Here is a 17,484-nt window from a genome sequence, read left to right on the forward strand (position 1 = left end):
ATTAAAATATGAGTTTAATAGAATTTAAACAATAATCTAAAATTAATTTAGATTTGATATAATTAGTACTTATCATATGCTAAGAGTATTTAATCATTTTTCAATCCAAAACAAAGTTTTTATAAGGGATTTGATCCTCTAGATGCTTGGTATATTAGGAATTAAAATTGATCTACGTTGATTTAAGTATTAATTATTAATTATACTTATACTTATAATTATAATTATAATTATAATTACTAATTTTATGTTTTCTATTAAATTTAAATTTTATTTTTACTTTTCCATTTATGTAATTTGACACGTGTGTTTTTTAAAATGACTGAGAGAATTAGTAACATAGACACCTGCACAGTCACACAAATGATCTTAACAGTGCATTCGCTGGCCAACAAGCTGTACGCTGGGGCAATTTCACGCGGGTGTTTTATTGATACTTATAACTATTAATTTTTGAAGTTATTTTATTTTTTAGTCGTTAATTTTAATTTTATTTTATTAGAATTTATTATGTTTCTAAATCAACTTATAATTATAATTATTAATTTTTGTAGTAAATATTTTTAGTTGTTAATTTTAATCATATTTTATTAAAATTTATTATGTCCCTAAATCAACCTGATGGCTTGGGTGCAGGCGTTAAAGACAATCTCCCTAATCTACCTGCAAGTTCTTCTATATCTTGATCAATTTCCCTTTCTTCAGTTCTTCGTGCATCAGTGATTAAACTGATATTTCATTTCTTTTTAAAAAAAACACCACGGTCATGTTTTATTATCAAATAGTGGCTTTCGGGAATTCTTAAAAGAAATATCCCTTTTTTTGGACTTACGCATACAACAAATATATATTCACGTTATATATTCCTCCTGCATCGGCGATGTTTATAGACAGAATTTTACCATGGGCAAAGGCTTGTGTATATGTATCGCATCGGTGATAGTTATGTATCGCCGCCCTCTATGCTAGTTTCACCGATATATATATATATATATATATATATATATATATATATATATATATATATATATATATATATATATATATATATATATATATATAAGTCGCAATCGCCAAAGCGATGGTCTTCTTCCCTTCGAATCAGCGGATCCGATGCACTAATACACAACCTTTAATAAATCGGTGGTTCCGCTTTTCGGCAGTCGACTCACTTAACCACTCTTCTACCTCCGAGATAACAGACCTAGCGATACATATATGTTGCAATTCATATTAATTCGGCTCCAAATTCGAAACTCGGCCCTTTGTCACGCTATGGCTCCTTTCAGACCAGAAGGCTTTGTAAATCGTGCATTCAACTATTAGTTCCAACGAACCTCTTGACGCCGATATGGTCTCGGATCAACTTGGGTAAGAAATTACAGTTATAAGATTTCAAATATACCACAGCCACTTAATGAAAATATGCAAGAGTTCTTGCTATAAGCAGATATATATGCACTATTATAAAATCGAGCCTGTATAAACCATAAAATGAAAAGGGAAACGATTCAATGATTAACATACAACATTTGCAGTGTGAGGAAATAGGACCCTTTCAACACCGTCGCACTATCCAGTAATCGACAAGTACATATTACTCTACACATGCATATCACAGAGTCGTTTAATAGGAGACACCGAGAGAACAAATTTTTCCAAAATAATACTATGGCGCTCGCCTCTCTCTTCTCTCTGATGAGAGCTTTTCTGCCTCTTTATTTATAACTAAGGATAGGCCCTCTCGGTCCTTATCCGATACAAAGAAAAGCATGCTTTACAGGATGATTTAAAGCTTGATAAGCTCTGTTACAAATAGCATGATTTATTGCTAGAATTTATTCTATTTTTAACTAAGAAAGCATAGAAATAAATTGTAGGCTAAACGACCCCACTCCCTTGCCTGTAATTTTTTTTTTTGGATTTTTTGAATAATTTGGAAGATTTTTCCCCTCTGAGTCACATGCTCCCGCATCAGACTTCTGAGGACAAAATTCTTCATGGGCTCCTATCCATGAGCTCATCTATAGATTTTCCCAATTTCTGTAGAATGTCTTCTGTAACCCAAGTAGCTTCAGCGATCGGCTGTCGCTTCCATTTCACCAGATACTGGAAATACTCTCGTGCCCTTGTCTTCTTATACACTTTCTTGTACATAATTCTTTCTGGCTGTAAATTCTTGGCTGTGGGTAACTGTTTTACCCAGTCAATCTCTGGAGTCTCTTGATCCTGTGTTGTATCATCCGCAGCTTCATTCTCATACTTGTACAGGTCTGCAACATTAGAAATTGGTGATATTCCCACACCAAGTGGTAATTCAATTTCATAGGCATTTGCAGAGAATTTCCTCAGTATCCTACATGGTCCAATTTTCTTGGATTTTAACTAATTATACTTTCCCTTTGGAAATCTCTCTTTTCGGAGGTGTGCTAAAACCAAGTCTCCAACTTCAATGTTCATTTCTCTTCTCCTCATGTCTGCTCTGGTTTTATATTGAATGTTGTTGTCCTGTAGATGTTGTTTCACCTGTTCATGTAGCGCCTCCATTCTTGAGGCAAAGTCTTCACCTTCTGCAATTCTCATTTCTTCTTTTCCCAAATTCCTTAATTCAGATATTCCCCTTGGGTGCATTCCATAAACAATATGGAATGGGTTTTGTCCTGTGCTCTTGTTTGGTGAGTCATTATATGCATATTCAACTTGTGGTAACACTTGATCCCATTGCTTTGGATGCTCCGCAGTAGAGCTCCTCAAAGGATTGCCTAAACTTCTATTCACAACTTCAGTCTGTCCATCGGTTTGTGGATGGTAGGCAAAACTGAAATTTAATTTAGTTCCCAGCTTCTTCCATAGTGTTCTCCAGAAATTTCCAACGAACTTTGAATCCCTGTCTGAAATAATACTTTTGGGCAATCCATGTAATCTTACAATTTCTTTAAAAAACAAGTTAGCAATATGAGAAGCATCACTAGTTTTATAACATGGAATAAAGTGTGCCATTTTTGAAAATCTGTCCACTACCACAAAAATTGAATCATAGCCTCTTGTAGTCTTTGGCAATCCTAGCACAAAATCCATACTTACCATATCCCAAGGCCTATCTGGAATTGGCAATGGATTATACAACCCTGTGTTCTGGCTCCTTCCCTTTGCATACTGACAGACTTTACAATTTCTTACATATTTCTCTACTTCAGATTTCATTTTCGGTCAAAAGTAAAATATGTTGAGTTGTGCAAACGTCTTCTCTCTACCGAAATGTCCTGCAAGTCCTCCACTATGCTTCTCTTTGATTAAATTCTCTCTCATTGAACAGTTGGGTATGCACAACTGATTTTTCTTAAATAACAGTCCATCTTGTATAAAATAATCCAACCACTTGCTCCTGTCTGCCAAAACAAGATTCTTACAAGCTTCAAATGCCTCCTTAAAATCTGAATCGGTCTCATATAATTCCTTAAGAAAATCAAAACCCAACACTTGGATTTGACTTTCTTGGAGCAATACACTTCTCCTACTTAAGGCATCTGTGACTTTGTTTGACTGTCCAGTTATATGCTTCAACACAAAATGAAAGCCTTGAAGATATTCTACCCATTTAGCATGTCTCTAGCTGAGTTTTGGCTGCTGCATTATAAACTGCAATGCATGGTTATCTGAATAAAGAATAAATTCTTTCAACATTAAATAATGCCTCCACTTCTTTAGTGCCTGCACAACTGCATAAAACTCCTTATCATAAGAAGAATACTTCCTTTTTGCATCATTTAGCTTTTCACTGAAATAAGCTATTGGTCTATCTTCTTGGCTTAAAACTCCTCCAATTGCATCTACGCTGGCATCACACTTAACTTGAAAAGTTTCCTTAAAATCAGGAAGAACCAAAACAAGCTTTTCAGTTATTTTCTTCTTTAATAGCTGAAAATTCCTCTCTGCTTCAGCAGTCCACTTAAATGGTTGTTTATATTTCTTTATGGTCTCAATAATAGGTGCATTAATCTTACTAAAATTCTTAATGATTTTTTTGTAAAAACTAGCAAGACCATGAAAGCTCCTTACCTCAAAAATACTCTTGGGTGAAGGCCACTCCACAATTGCTTTGATCTTTTCCCGATCCATCTTCAATCCTTCAGATGAGATAACAAATCCCAAGTACACCAGCTCCTCTTTCATAAATAAACACTTCTTCAGATTCAACAATAATTTTTCTTGTTGCAGCTTCTGTAGAACATAATTTAAATGACTCAAGTGTTCCTCCTTGGATCTGCTATAAACTAATATGTCATCCAGATATACTATTACAAATTTACCAATGAATTCTTTAAGAACTTCATTCATAAGCCTCATGAATGTACTTGGTGAATTGGACAACCCAAAAGGCATCACTCTCCATTCATATAATCCTTCATTGTTCTTAAAAGCGGTTTTCCATTCATCCCCTTCTCTTACCCTTATCTGATGATAGCCACTTTTAAGATCTAACTTTGAAAAATATTTTGCGCCAGACAAGCAATCCATTAAATCTTCAATTCTGGGTAATGGAAATTTTTACCTGGTTGTAATCTTATTGATGGCTCTTGAACAGGGAAAATTTTAAGAACCCCCCCTAAATTTATAAATATAATAAATGGGCGAATCTCCATGGTATATAGGAAAAATGGAAGGCGATTTTATCAATAATATAATATGTATATATATTTTTTTGGCGAATCTCTCACCAGGCATGGCGAATATTTTACTCAATTATAAAATATTGTAAGATCTTGGAGAGTCTTTCACTAAATAATAAAAATTTGTAAAGTCCTAGTGAATCTTAGCATAGGCTACATGCTGGTTTAATTCCCCCATTTAAATAGGCTACATTCCAGGTGAATACCATGGGTCAATACCATGTGCCATTTTGGTGAATACCATGGGTGAATACCATGTGCCATTTTTATTTTTATTAATTCTAATATTAGGGTTAATAATGGTTTTTTGCATGGTACTAATAACAATCTAGTCCATGGTATTTGTCCCATAGTATTTTGGCCATAGGTTTCACCTAAATATAACCCATTTTTTTAGTGTTCGTAAATATAAGGTGATTTATGGAGTAAATATAAAAAAATGTTTTATTTGTTTACCATACCTCTCCTTTATTTATATTTTTATTAATTTACCATACCTCTTTTACAAATATGGTATTTGGCCCATAGGATTCACTTAAATAAAACCTCTTTCTTGAGCCTTCATAAATAGAATGAGGGTTATGGACTAAATATAAAAAGAGGTTTTATTTATTTATGATACGTCTAGTTTATTTATATTTTTATTTATTTACCATACCTTTTGAGTAAGTATAAAAAGACGTTTTATTTATTTACCATACCTCCACTTTACTTATATTTTTATTTGTTTACCCCCTTACATGTATGTAAGGTGACTTATGGAGTAAATATAAAAAATGTTTTATTTATTTACCATGCCTCTCATTTATTTATATTTTTATTAATTTACCATACCTATTTTATAAATATGGTATTTGGCCCATAGGATTCACTTAAATAAAACCTATTCTTGAAAATGGGCGAATGGATTCACTTAAATAAAACCTATTCTTGAAAATGGGCGAATGGAAGGTTGTAAGTCCTAATTTCAAGGGCTAAATTTACCTTTCTTACCCTCTCCCTTAAAATAAGGTGGGCTATTTGAGGTGATTTGTAAAAATGTACTATGATACAAAATATTCGCCCACTAAAAATTTAAAACCCCTTAATTTCGCCAAAGGGCGAACATTCGCCCCTAAAATTATCCTTGCTCTTGAATCTGTACACATTCTCTAGCCTCCATCTTTCTTCGGGCTCAGCACTGTTGGCACTGCACAAGGACTTAGGCTTTCTTTGATTAACCCCTTGTCAAGCAATTCTTGCACTTGTTTCTTAACTTCTTCATTTTCTGCAGGAGTCATTCTATACGCTGCTTTGTTAGGTAGACTTGCTCCAGGAATCAAGTCTATATGATGACTGATTTTTCGAATTGGCAGTAATTCATTAGGCAAATCATCAACAATAATACCATAATAATTCTCCAGCATTTCTTGAATTTCAATGGGTAATTCAGAAATTTTAGTACAAGTCAATATTACCTTGGGCTTGAAAATTATGGCAAAATTTACCTCATTTTCTTCAATCTGCTTCAAGTATTCCTTCCCTCCAAGTAACTGAGTTTTTGGATCAGTCTTCTGTCCCGATACATCTTATTCTTGCATAGGCAACAATGTATGATTAACACCATCTTTTCCAAACTTGTAGGTGTTTCTCTTCCCGTCATGTATGGCTCCTCTATCATATTGCCAAGGCCTCCCAAGCAATATGTGACACACGTCCATAGGCATCACATCACAAACAATTTTATCTTTATACTTGCCCACTTGAAATTCCACTTCACATTGTTCACATAACAACAGTTGATGTCCCTTTTGTAACCATGACACCTCATAAGGTGTTGGGTGCTTCATTGTCTTCAGCTTCAATTTCTCCACTACTTCTGTAGAGACCAAATTATCAGTGCTGCCACTATCAATGATCCTCTGGCAACATTTCCCTTGGACTTTGCACACTGTCCTGAATAAAGTTTTCCTTTGTGGCGGTTCAGCAACCACCTCTTTCACCGGCTTAAGTGAGACTTTATGAACTACCAGAGATTCACCTCTTTCTGGTGTATTTTCTTCTTCTGCTACCGCTGCCGCTGGTGCTTCTTCTTCAGCTGGAGCAACAATTGCATTCCTCTACTTTATGTTTGCATTCTCTGGGCACTCAAAAGCTCTGTGTCCCAGCTTGTTACATCTGTAACATCTTATTTCTCTGCCTCTTCCTCTGCCTCCTGTTCCTCTGGAAAAACTCCCTGTGCCTCTTGCATCACCTTCTCTGGGTGCATGCTGGGTTGAGCTACTGCTAGCTCCATCTCTAGGTGCTGTAGATCTTCCTCTACCACCTTGACTTCCTTTTCCTCTGAAAGTCCTTCTCCCTTTGGGAGACTGCTTCCTTATGAGTTTTTCGTCATCTTTCAACACTATCTGATAAACTTCCTCTACAGTTTTAGGAGACAACAGACTTATCTCATCCTGAATGTCCATCTTGAGGCCATTCATATATCTAGCTACCTTCTCATCTGTGTCTTGGGCTTCTCCAGCTCTTATGCTTACTTTATAAAGCTCTCTTGTATATTCTTTTACTGTTAAAGCTCTCTGTCTAAGATTTTGCATTTGTCTAAACAATGTTTGTTGATAATTACTTGGCAAGAACTTACCTCTTAACTTTGCTACCATTCAGCTCCAGTTCTTGATAGGTTGTTTACCAAGTCTCTTCCTTTCCGCCTGCACACCATCCCACCAGAGTGTTGCATGGCCTTTTAACTTGGTGACAGCAAAATTTACTTTCATCTCATCCCCTGTTTCCTCGTAATCGAAGAATTTCTCCATGTTGTTAATCCAGTCGATCAATTCTTCTGGATTCAGTCCTCCTTGATATATCGGTACTAATTGGTTCCATGGCCCGGCTGTGGATTTCAACACTGACTGAAAGAATCTCATATCAGGAGTAACCTGTACAACTTCCTCCTCTTTAGCAGCTTCAGTTTCGGGCTCACTGACATCTCCATCATCTATATTTCTATCCGAAGTTAATGCATCCACTCTAGCTCACAGCTCTTCTACTGCTTCCATTAGTTCAGCATTTGCAGCAGGTCGTCTTCTTCCACCACGTCCTCGTCCTCTTCCAACTCTGAAAGCCATCCTTCTTCGGCTCCTGAGATTCAATTCAATGTGAGTTGTTGGCTCTGATACCACTAATGATGGCGTGGGTGCAGGCGTTAAAGACAATCTCCATAATCTACCTGCAAGTTCTTCTATATCTTTATCAATTTCCCTTTCTTCAGTTCTTGGCACATTAGTCATTAAACTGTTATTTCATTTCTTTTTAAAAAAAACACCACGGTCATGTTTTATTATCAAACAGTGGCTTTCGGGAATTCTTACAAGAAATATCCCTTTTTGTGGACTTACGCATACAACAAATATATATTCACGTTATATATTCCTCTTGCATCGGCGACGTTTATAGACAGAATTTTACCATGGGCAAAGGCTTGTGTATATGTATCGCATCGGTGATAGTTATGTATCGCCGCCCTCTATGCTAGTTTCGCCGATATATATATATATATATATATATAAGTCGCAATCGCCAAAGCAATGGTCTTGTTCCCTTCGAATCAGTGGACCCGATGCACTAATACACGGCCTTTAATAAATCGGTGGTTCCGCTTTTCGCCAGTCGACTCACTTAACCACTATTCTACCTCCGAGATAACGGACCTAGCGATACATATATGTTGCAATTCATATTAATTCGGCTCCAAATTCGGAATTCGGCCCTTTGTCACGCTATGGCTCCTTTCAGACCAGAAGGCTTTGTAAATCGTGCATTCAACTATCAGTTCCAACGAACCTCTTGACGCCGATATGGTCTCGGATCAACGTGGGTAAGAAATTACAGTTATAAGATTTCAAATATACCACAACCACTTAATGAAATTACGCAAGATCTCTTGCTATAAGCAGAGACATATGCGCTACTATAAAATCGAGCCTGTATAAACCATAAAATGAAAAGGGAAATGATTCAGTGATTAACATACAACATTTGCAGTGTGAGGAAATAGGACCCTTTCAACACCGTCGCACTATCTAATATCGACAAGTACATATTACTCTACACATGCATATCACAGAGTCGTTTAATAAGAGACACCGAGAGAACAAATTTTTCCAAAATAATACTATGGCGCTCGCCTCTCTCTTCTCTCTGATGAGAGCTTTGCTGCCTCTTTATTTATAACTAAGGATAGGCCCTCTTGGTCCTTATCCGATACAAAGAAAAGCATGTTAAAGAGAGATTCCATACAGGCTGGCAGAATGTTTTTTGTTAATGGAAAACCTGTGAGCAATTTATGAAACTGACGTTTCGGACTAGCTAGGTGAGTCCATCATCAGGGCAATAAGATCTGTATTTTGAAAAGAGAGAGTCGAGAAAATTAAGAAGTTATTAATAGAAGAATAGAAAGATATAGCTTTAACTTATGATGTCGGCTTAATTGATTTATATTTATTAATTAATTAATTAATTTATTTATTTTAATTATATATATATCTATATATATATATATATATATAATATTTAATTATTTTTTAATTAATAAAAGAATTTAATTTAAAAGACTTATGTATAAATATTTTTTTATATGTTATTAAAATTGTGTGATATGTTATATATTAATTAATTAATTAATTTTTAGGTAATTTAATTTGATTTATTTTATTTTAATTTTTGAAATTAAATTAAATTAATAAATAAATTTTATATAAAAGATTTATATATATATATATATATATATATATATATATATATATATATATATTTTGTTATATAAAATTATGTGAAATGTTATATATTAATTGATTGATTAATTATTAATTATTTTAATTGTTTCTTTTTTAGAATTCAAAATTAAATTAAATTGATAAATAAATTTTATCTAAAAGACTTATATATAAATATTTTATATGTAATTTACAATTATGTAATATGTTATAAATTAATTAATTAGTAAATTTTTTTAATTAATTTAATTTTAATATTTATTTCAAAATTAAATTAATAAAAGAATTTTATTTAAAAGACTTATATAAAAATTTTATGTTAATTAAAATTGTGTGGTATGTTATATATTAAATGATTAACTAATTTTTAATTAATTTAATTAATTTATTTTATTTTATTTTATTTAAAAGACTTGTATATAAATATTTTATTATGTTATTTAAAATTATGTGATCTGTTATATATTAATTAATTAATTAATTTAATTTAATTTTTTGATTTCAAAATTCAATTAAATTAATAAATAAATTTATTTAAAAGACATATATATATTATTTAAAATTATGTGATATGTTATATATTAATTTATTTATTTATTTTTAATTGATTTAATTTTAATATTTATTCAAAATTAAATTAAATTAATAAATCAATTTTATTTAAAAGACTTATATTTAAATTTTTTTGTGATATTTAAAATTGTGAGATATGTTATGTGTGAATTAATTAATTTTCAGTTAATTTTTTTTTTTTTATATTATTATTTTTTAAATTACAATATTAAATTAAATTAAATTAAATTAATTAAATTATTTAATTAATAAAATACATAAAGATTGATAAGCTCTATTACAAATAGCATGCTTTATTGCTAGAATTTATTCTATTTTTAACTAAGAAAGCATAGAAATTGCAGGCTAAAGGACCCCACTCTCTTGCCTCTAAATTTTATTTTTGGATTTTTTGAATAATTGGGAAGATTTTTCCCTTCTAAGTCACATGCTCCCGCATCACAACTTATGCTAAAGATTGTTGTAGCTCAATCTCAATACAAAACCCTTGTGATTCTAATAACTCAAATACCCGTAAGTATTACTTTCAAACCAAAACTCGTTAGTAATATCAAAACTCGTAGTAATATCAAGACTCACAAGAAGCTTATTATAGGCTCACCAGAGAGGATCGACCGGCAGACCAAGTGGATTGGAAAAAATTGTGGGAAGGTAAATGGTGGCCCAAAGTAACTATGTTTGCATGGTTAGTGTGTAGAGAACGGATATTGACATGGGACCACATGCAGAAACGCGAGATGATTGGTCCATCGCGATGTTATCTTTGTAATAATGATATTGCGAACCAGGAGCATTTGCTAAATCACTGTTTGTATACACAAAGTTTGTGGGAAGAGGTGAGGGTTCTCTTCGGGCAGATTAATAGGGATCCTCATAGTCTACGAAATACCATTTTACAATGGGGTACAGGTCATTTCCATAGCAAGCTGGTGAGGAGGATATGGAGTTTGACGCTGGGTTTCGTAATTTGGGAGGTGTGGAAGGAACGTAATCGACGTATTTTTAAAGACCGAAGCTGCCATGTCGCCAGTATATGGGATGTGGTTTGCCGTTCCATTAAAGAAACGATCTTGTCTGAACCTTGGCGAGAGGAGGATTGGCAATTAAACTTGGATGAGCAACGAATTTTATGCCAATTGAACCTAGACTATACAATGTTGTATCCTAATAATGATAAGCGTAGTCGAGTTACTATCTAGAGCCCAAATCGTTTTAGGTTCCCAATAGATAATTGCATTAAATTATCCTTTGACGGTGCATCAAAGGGTAATCCTGGGGATGCAGGATGGGGTGGTATTTTCCGGGATAGTGGCGGTATCTCGCGTTGGGTATATGCTGAATGGGGTGGTGAAATGTCCAATAATGAAGCGGAACTCTGGGGAATTTTTCATGGTATTCAGATTGTTGCAAGGAATGGTTATCGTAACCTCGCTATTGAAGGTGACTCCCAAATTGTCATTGAAATGTTGAGGAAATTACAGAGAGGCAAAGCCTGGGACCATGTAGCCAAGAGCTGGCGGACGGCCGCAATTATTCAGGATATTGAACATCAAATGAGGAGGATTGACTATATTACAGTCACCCATGTTCTAAGACGAGGTAATAGAGCGGCTGATTATTTGGCAAACTGGGCATGTGGCGGTTCCCATTGTGTATTGGATGGCAACTGGGTGGCCTTACAGGAGGACATGAGATGGCATGACCTGGCAGTCATATTGCGCCAGGATAATCATGAGGCGAGGGGGGAGGATCGGACCGCCTAAAACACCTTTTCCTGATGATTTCAAACGAATGTGACAACTGTATTTATGGAGACATACGAAGCCTCATTTATAGATATATTGAAAATCTCAAAGCAATCATGAGGCGACAGGGGAGGATAGGACCGCATAACGGCCTTCTCCTCATGCTTCCGACTGAATATGATAACCGCATTTATGGTGACAGACGCAGCTTACGAAATACATGTATTGAAAATTTAAATGGGTGGCATCCTTATATCCATGCATGCGAAGGCCTGCTCATCCCAAGGCTGACGGCAAGGCAGGTACTGAGGTGGGAGCGCGGTGGCGTCAAGAGGGCAGGGCGAGCATCACATCAGGATTTGGGCTACGCAACGTGTATTAATGGGATGGTCTGGAGAATAATTGTTCACAACGTGGGAAGGTGGTCGAGCGAGGTCCTTATACTGCATGCTCTTTTTCGAAGATGGTATGATAATAGCTACAGCGACGCAAATTTCTTTCCTGCAGTTAGGAGAGTGAAAGTAAGGGTTTCAGTTGTCCTCTGTACAGGCTTAGAGTGGGTAAGAAAGTTGCAGTTACTGAGGAGGTCGTGGGAGACTACCTGTTTGTGTTACATTGTTTTGTTTATGAGCCCAGACTGTAAAGGAGGTTGTTTGTAGTGGAAGCAGTGCACGGATACTATGGATATTAATCTAACTCGATCCAAAGGAAGGCGAACTCGCAGTCAGGGAGCGACGGTGGCAGAGAAAGGGAAGCAAGTGGTGGATGAGTCCCTCCCTCCCATTTACTTAGATATCCCTGAAGATTCGGACGAGCTGGAAGATGATATTCGCGAGTTTCTTGAAGAGGATACTCCACGCCCCTCCTCTGGTGGGAAAGTTGGTAGGTGGATGAGGCGTTCAGTTCCAGAGGAGGACAAGGACGATACTGACATCGATTCTGAGGATGACGACGAGGCGGTTGAAGAAAGGAGCAGGCGCGGGCGCGGGAGAAGGGGCCGAGGAGGTGTTAGGGGCAGAGGGATGCATGTAGGGCGAGAAGAGCATCGCGGTTCTGAAGAGGGCTCTGGACGTGCTGTTCGTGGTCGGGCCAAGAAGGATATGCGACAGAAGTTATAGGATGCAGAGGCCGCTTATACCAAGGAAACTAATTATAAAATTCGTAGGATAATAGATAAGTTAGAGGAAGAGGCTCTGCAAGATCAATCTGATCCAGAGATGGCTGATTGGGAGAGCTTCTTACCTGACCCTGGACATACAAGAGGACGGATGTCCCTCTATAAGCAGTCACTGCACGTATATTGGGGAATGAAGCGTTTGCTTGCTAAGGCCCTGGAGCAAGTAGCAGTAGAAATAGTGGAGCTCGCACAGGGTATGCCAATGTTCAAAAGGGAATTGAAAAACATACAAATGACCCTTCTAATGCAGGACAGGAAAATGGATCAGCTCATAAAGCTGTTGAAAGATATTGGAATAGCTGTGAAGACAGAAGATGATGAAAATGCAGTGAGGAATGATGCCATGCATCCGTAGCCACAGTAGTTGAAGACATTCACAGGTTTTTACATGGAGTTTTTTGTGCTTTTTCCAGATAGTAGTAGTTTATAGCAGTATAATGGTAGCAGTCTTGAACAATATGGATCTATCTCTACTGTTGCATAGTCTGTTTTTGGATAGATTAGCGAGGTATTTCGTCTGGTTTTGAGACACTGATCTTCTATTACCTTTTCATGGCGGTTATATATTTTTAGGAAATCACCCGGTTTCCCTGTTGGGCGGGTGGCAATATGTATATGTACATAGTTTTCTTTTTTATTAATAGAATTTTTACCTTAGCTTACAAAAAAAGACTCATATTATATAACAAATATTTTTTTAATTAATTTATATTTATATTTTAATATAATTTAATTAATCAAAATATATTAATAATTATAATTATTTCACCACCCACACCCACACCCACACCCACCCATAGTGAATAAGAATCCAATATCTTGACTATAACAAAAATAAATATATAAATATAGCTTTAAAATATATCGGTCAAATTTTATTTTAAAATTTAAAATAATTAGGTCAAAGCATTTCTCACCGTCTACATTTTCATGTGTCTAAAAAGTTCATTGAATGGTCAATAGCACTTCAAAGGTTTATATTTGGATAATTCTATTGAGGTGAAAGCCATTTTACACGTTCACATTTGTTATAATGCGATGAAAACTTCCCAATCTTTAACGTTTTTAACGTTCAAATCTTTAACGCTTTAGCGTTCAAATCTTTAACGCTCACTGATTGATTAAAGCGAAATGAATTTTTACTTTCGTTCTGGTAAACTATACATACCCTCCTCCTTTTCAAGCGATTCTTAATTTCTCCACGGCACCCTTGCAAATTATTAAGCGATACTTATTTTCTCCACGGCAACCTGCAAATCATTAAACAGGATGAACGCCATGGTAACACAAATACTTCATTATTCTTTTGTTATTCTGATAATACAATGATGTCGTAAAGAATTGTTAGTCACGACTCATTTTGTTTCCTTTTTTTCATTTCAGGTACAACCCTAGAACCCGCGGAGGTCAAAGAGGTTGGCACTGCTGAGACAGGACGGAACTATTCATAATCTTCCCGACGACGTCATTAGACAGTGCTTACTCAGGGTTCCATATAAATCGCACTCCAACATCAAAGCTGTGTGCAAAAAATGCAAAGATATAGTGAGTAGTCCAGGGTTTTATAAGGACCGGCTGACCTCTGCAACGAGTGACCACTTGATCTGTACGATTATGTATTTCAAACTTCCAATACCAGGCACGAAATCTAAGCAGAGTACCTGCAGAGTAATAGTGTTTGACCCTCTCAGGCGCACCTGGGAAATGCTGCGTCCCATTCCGGACTTACCTACTGAACTTCCGTTCCATTCTGACTGCGTTTGTAAGTGGGTTTGTGTTAATGGGAAGCTGGTTATCATGGGCGGAATACATCCGACAAACTTGGAAACGATGAGCAGAGTTTATATTTTTTATTTCGTGTCTGCCAAATGGCGCCGAGGAGCCGACATGCCCACAACAAGGACCGGCTTCGCCTGCTCTGTATCTTCTACCACCGGGCTTATTTACGTTGCGGGTGGGAGACGCAGCCCAAATGATCATATGCTCGCAGCAGCAGAGGCTTACAATGTGGAAGAAACAAGTGGGAAATTTTGCCTCCAATGAGCCAAGAAGTGGGCGACTGTCATGGAGTTTTTCTTGGAGAAAATTTCTTTGTATTCGGCGATGGAAACAATGCAGAAATTTATGATCCAAAGACGGGCGTGTGGAGACGAGTGGAGGATATGTGGACATTCGTGCAACCGTTCAAGTCGTTGTCGTTAGTTGCTTCTGGGCACCTATATACCTTCACTAAACAACACTGGATGAAATATGATGCGGAGGACAACAATTGGGCTATCGAAACTGTTATTCCCATAAAATTTTCTGGTTCTGCGTGCACCGCAGAGTGGCGCGGCGATATTTTTTTGAGTAACGTTACGAGATTCTGTTTCGTCAGGCTTGTTGTATGTTAAACCCGTCAACTCACGAGTTGATTGAATTCCACGTACCTGAAAAGTTTAAGGGCGTAGTTATAGCCGTTGCAACCGTGGAGATATGATATTGTCCGTCGTATTTGTATTATGGATCTATTCGTCAAACATATGGAGATATGATATTATCCGTCATATTTGTATCATCGATCTATTCACCAAACGTATGTTTTACATTGTATTTTTTTTTTTTAATATAGATGTATTTTGGCTTAAACGCAATCAGAATAGAAATCTTGAGCGGCATTCTTATCTGTCAATCAATTTCTTTTTAAAAATGTATTTTCTCCTCAACTTTGATATACATTTTACTCATTGTGTTGTTTTTATATTAAATATTTATTTTATTCATGGTCTTGTTTTTATATTAAATATGTTTTTTTTAATATTAAATTTGTCTGTAGAAAATTTGAAAAGAGATTTATTATTTTTTAGATATTTGAATGGTGTATATTACACCATTTACATTTGTGGTTTCAATAATATGTTTTTAAACTTGAAATCAAAATATCTAAAATTATAGATATACAAAAGAGTAATTTGAGTTTTTTTTTTTAAATTTATATTAATTATTAGCTAGGAATATCAAAGTATCAAGATAAACTAGGAAATAGCCATGTCTTCATTAGATTAAACTATAAAAGAAACTAGAGAAAATTTAACCAAAATAAAACCAATGGTTGAATTAAACAAGCCTATTACCTACTTGTCTACAAATAAAAGTGCTACAATAATAGATCATAAAAAATCAAGAATATGGGGAAGTCACTAGAGTAGGATCCTTCACATTGGAGTAGCTATATGTTTCAAATCGCATGAGAGAATGTCAATAAAATGTCAATACATCCATCATTTTTCTCTTTCACGATTGTGCCCATGATATTTTTTATCTTCCAATGATGGGTAATGGAGTTAGGGCATTTGTCTTAGTGTGTCACTGGTGTGACCAAAGTCAAGAATGGAGTGGGCTAACTCCTTAAGGAGTCAAGAATGGAGTGGGCTAACTCCTTAAGGAGTCAAGAATGGAGTGGGCTAACTCCTTAAGATTTTAGAATCATAGAAAGGGATCTTCAATGGAGAGGGACTCAAGATGGCGAACCTCATCACAAATATTGGAAGGTAGAGAAAATTGATATATGGTTACAACCTCTAATGCTAAAGGCAACTTCTACCTTAGGGACACAACTGGCACATTGGTAATTTCACATGAACAAGGCATGGTGCTCGAGAGATGTAAAAAGTTGTTAAAAAAGACAAAACTCAACACACTAGTGGAGGAGATATAGGTAGTGAGGATCCCAAGAATAAGACCAAAACAAGAATTAGTAGTTGCTAGCACACCACAGGTCATTAAGCCAAAAAATAAGAAATGTTGTATACCAACCAACCATTAAATTCAAGACCAAAGCATATGTTAATAGAGTTAGGTGTCTCAAGAAGTACCTTAATGTAAGTATCACACATGGTCCAAACCTTCAAATGGTGCAAGGCATGAAGATGGGAAGGTGCTTAAACAATAAGAAAAACAACTACCTCTCCTCAAAGTCATAATGTCTAAACATAAGTCCCATCAAACCATCCTAGACAAAACCATGACATAAATAAAAACAAACCACGACAACACCACATGATTAAGGAAAAATTAGAAAATAAGTCCTAGATATTACAAGTAATTGAGTGTGCACATACCCATTAATTCCATAAATTCCATAAGACCCCAAAATAAATACCACCTAGGGGGGGGGGAGGGACCATATTACACCATAAAAATCGCAAACAAAAAATGTTGTTGAAGCTAGAGTGAACACTTGTCATCTTGATAAAATAAAGAAATAATGCTATTATAGTTTTGCATGGGCCACTAGCCATTTTGTCCCCCTCTTAAATGTTTTGTTAGGTTGGGGTGGCTACTTGAATTTTTTTAACCATAATATTTTTTTAATTATATATATTTGACATTAAAACATAGATATTGAAATATTCTATTTATATATCAAGTTTTCCATATTAAAAATGATTTAGTACTATTAATATATTAATAAATGTACATCGATATTACTTAATCTTGCATAGTGAAATATTTTATATTTTATTGTTATTCATATCTTTTAAACTAGCACAACCACATAAATAAATGTTGTTGATAGACATGGTATA

General features: G+C 35.3%; 1 protein-coding gene across 1 annotated transcript; it reads left to right on the forward strand.

Moving 5' to 3' along the window:
- The first annotated feature begins 14,530 nt into the window (after window positions 1-14,530).
- LOC149166177 (F-box/kelch-repeat protein At1g80440-like) lies at window positions 14,531-14,959 on the forward strand. Its single transcript, XM_089430082.1, has one exon. The coding sequence runs from the start codon at window positions 14,531-14,533 to the stop codon at window positions 14,957-14,959; it is 429 nt and encodes a 142-aa protein (XP_089286208.1).
- The last annotated feature ends 2,525 nt before the right edge of the window (window positions 14,960-17,484 follow it).

Source organism: Pinus tabuliformis, chromosome 5_1, assembly GCF_031772625.1.
Source record: "Pinus tabuliformis cultivar Carrire ecotype Pingquan chromosome 5_1, CPIR1, whole genome shotgun sequence".
In the NCBI taxonomy this organism is placed as follows: domain Eukaryota; kingdom Viridiplantae; phylum Streptophyta; class Pinopsida; order Pinales; family Pinaceae; genus Pinus; species Pinus tabuliformis.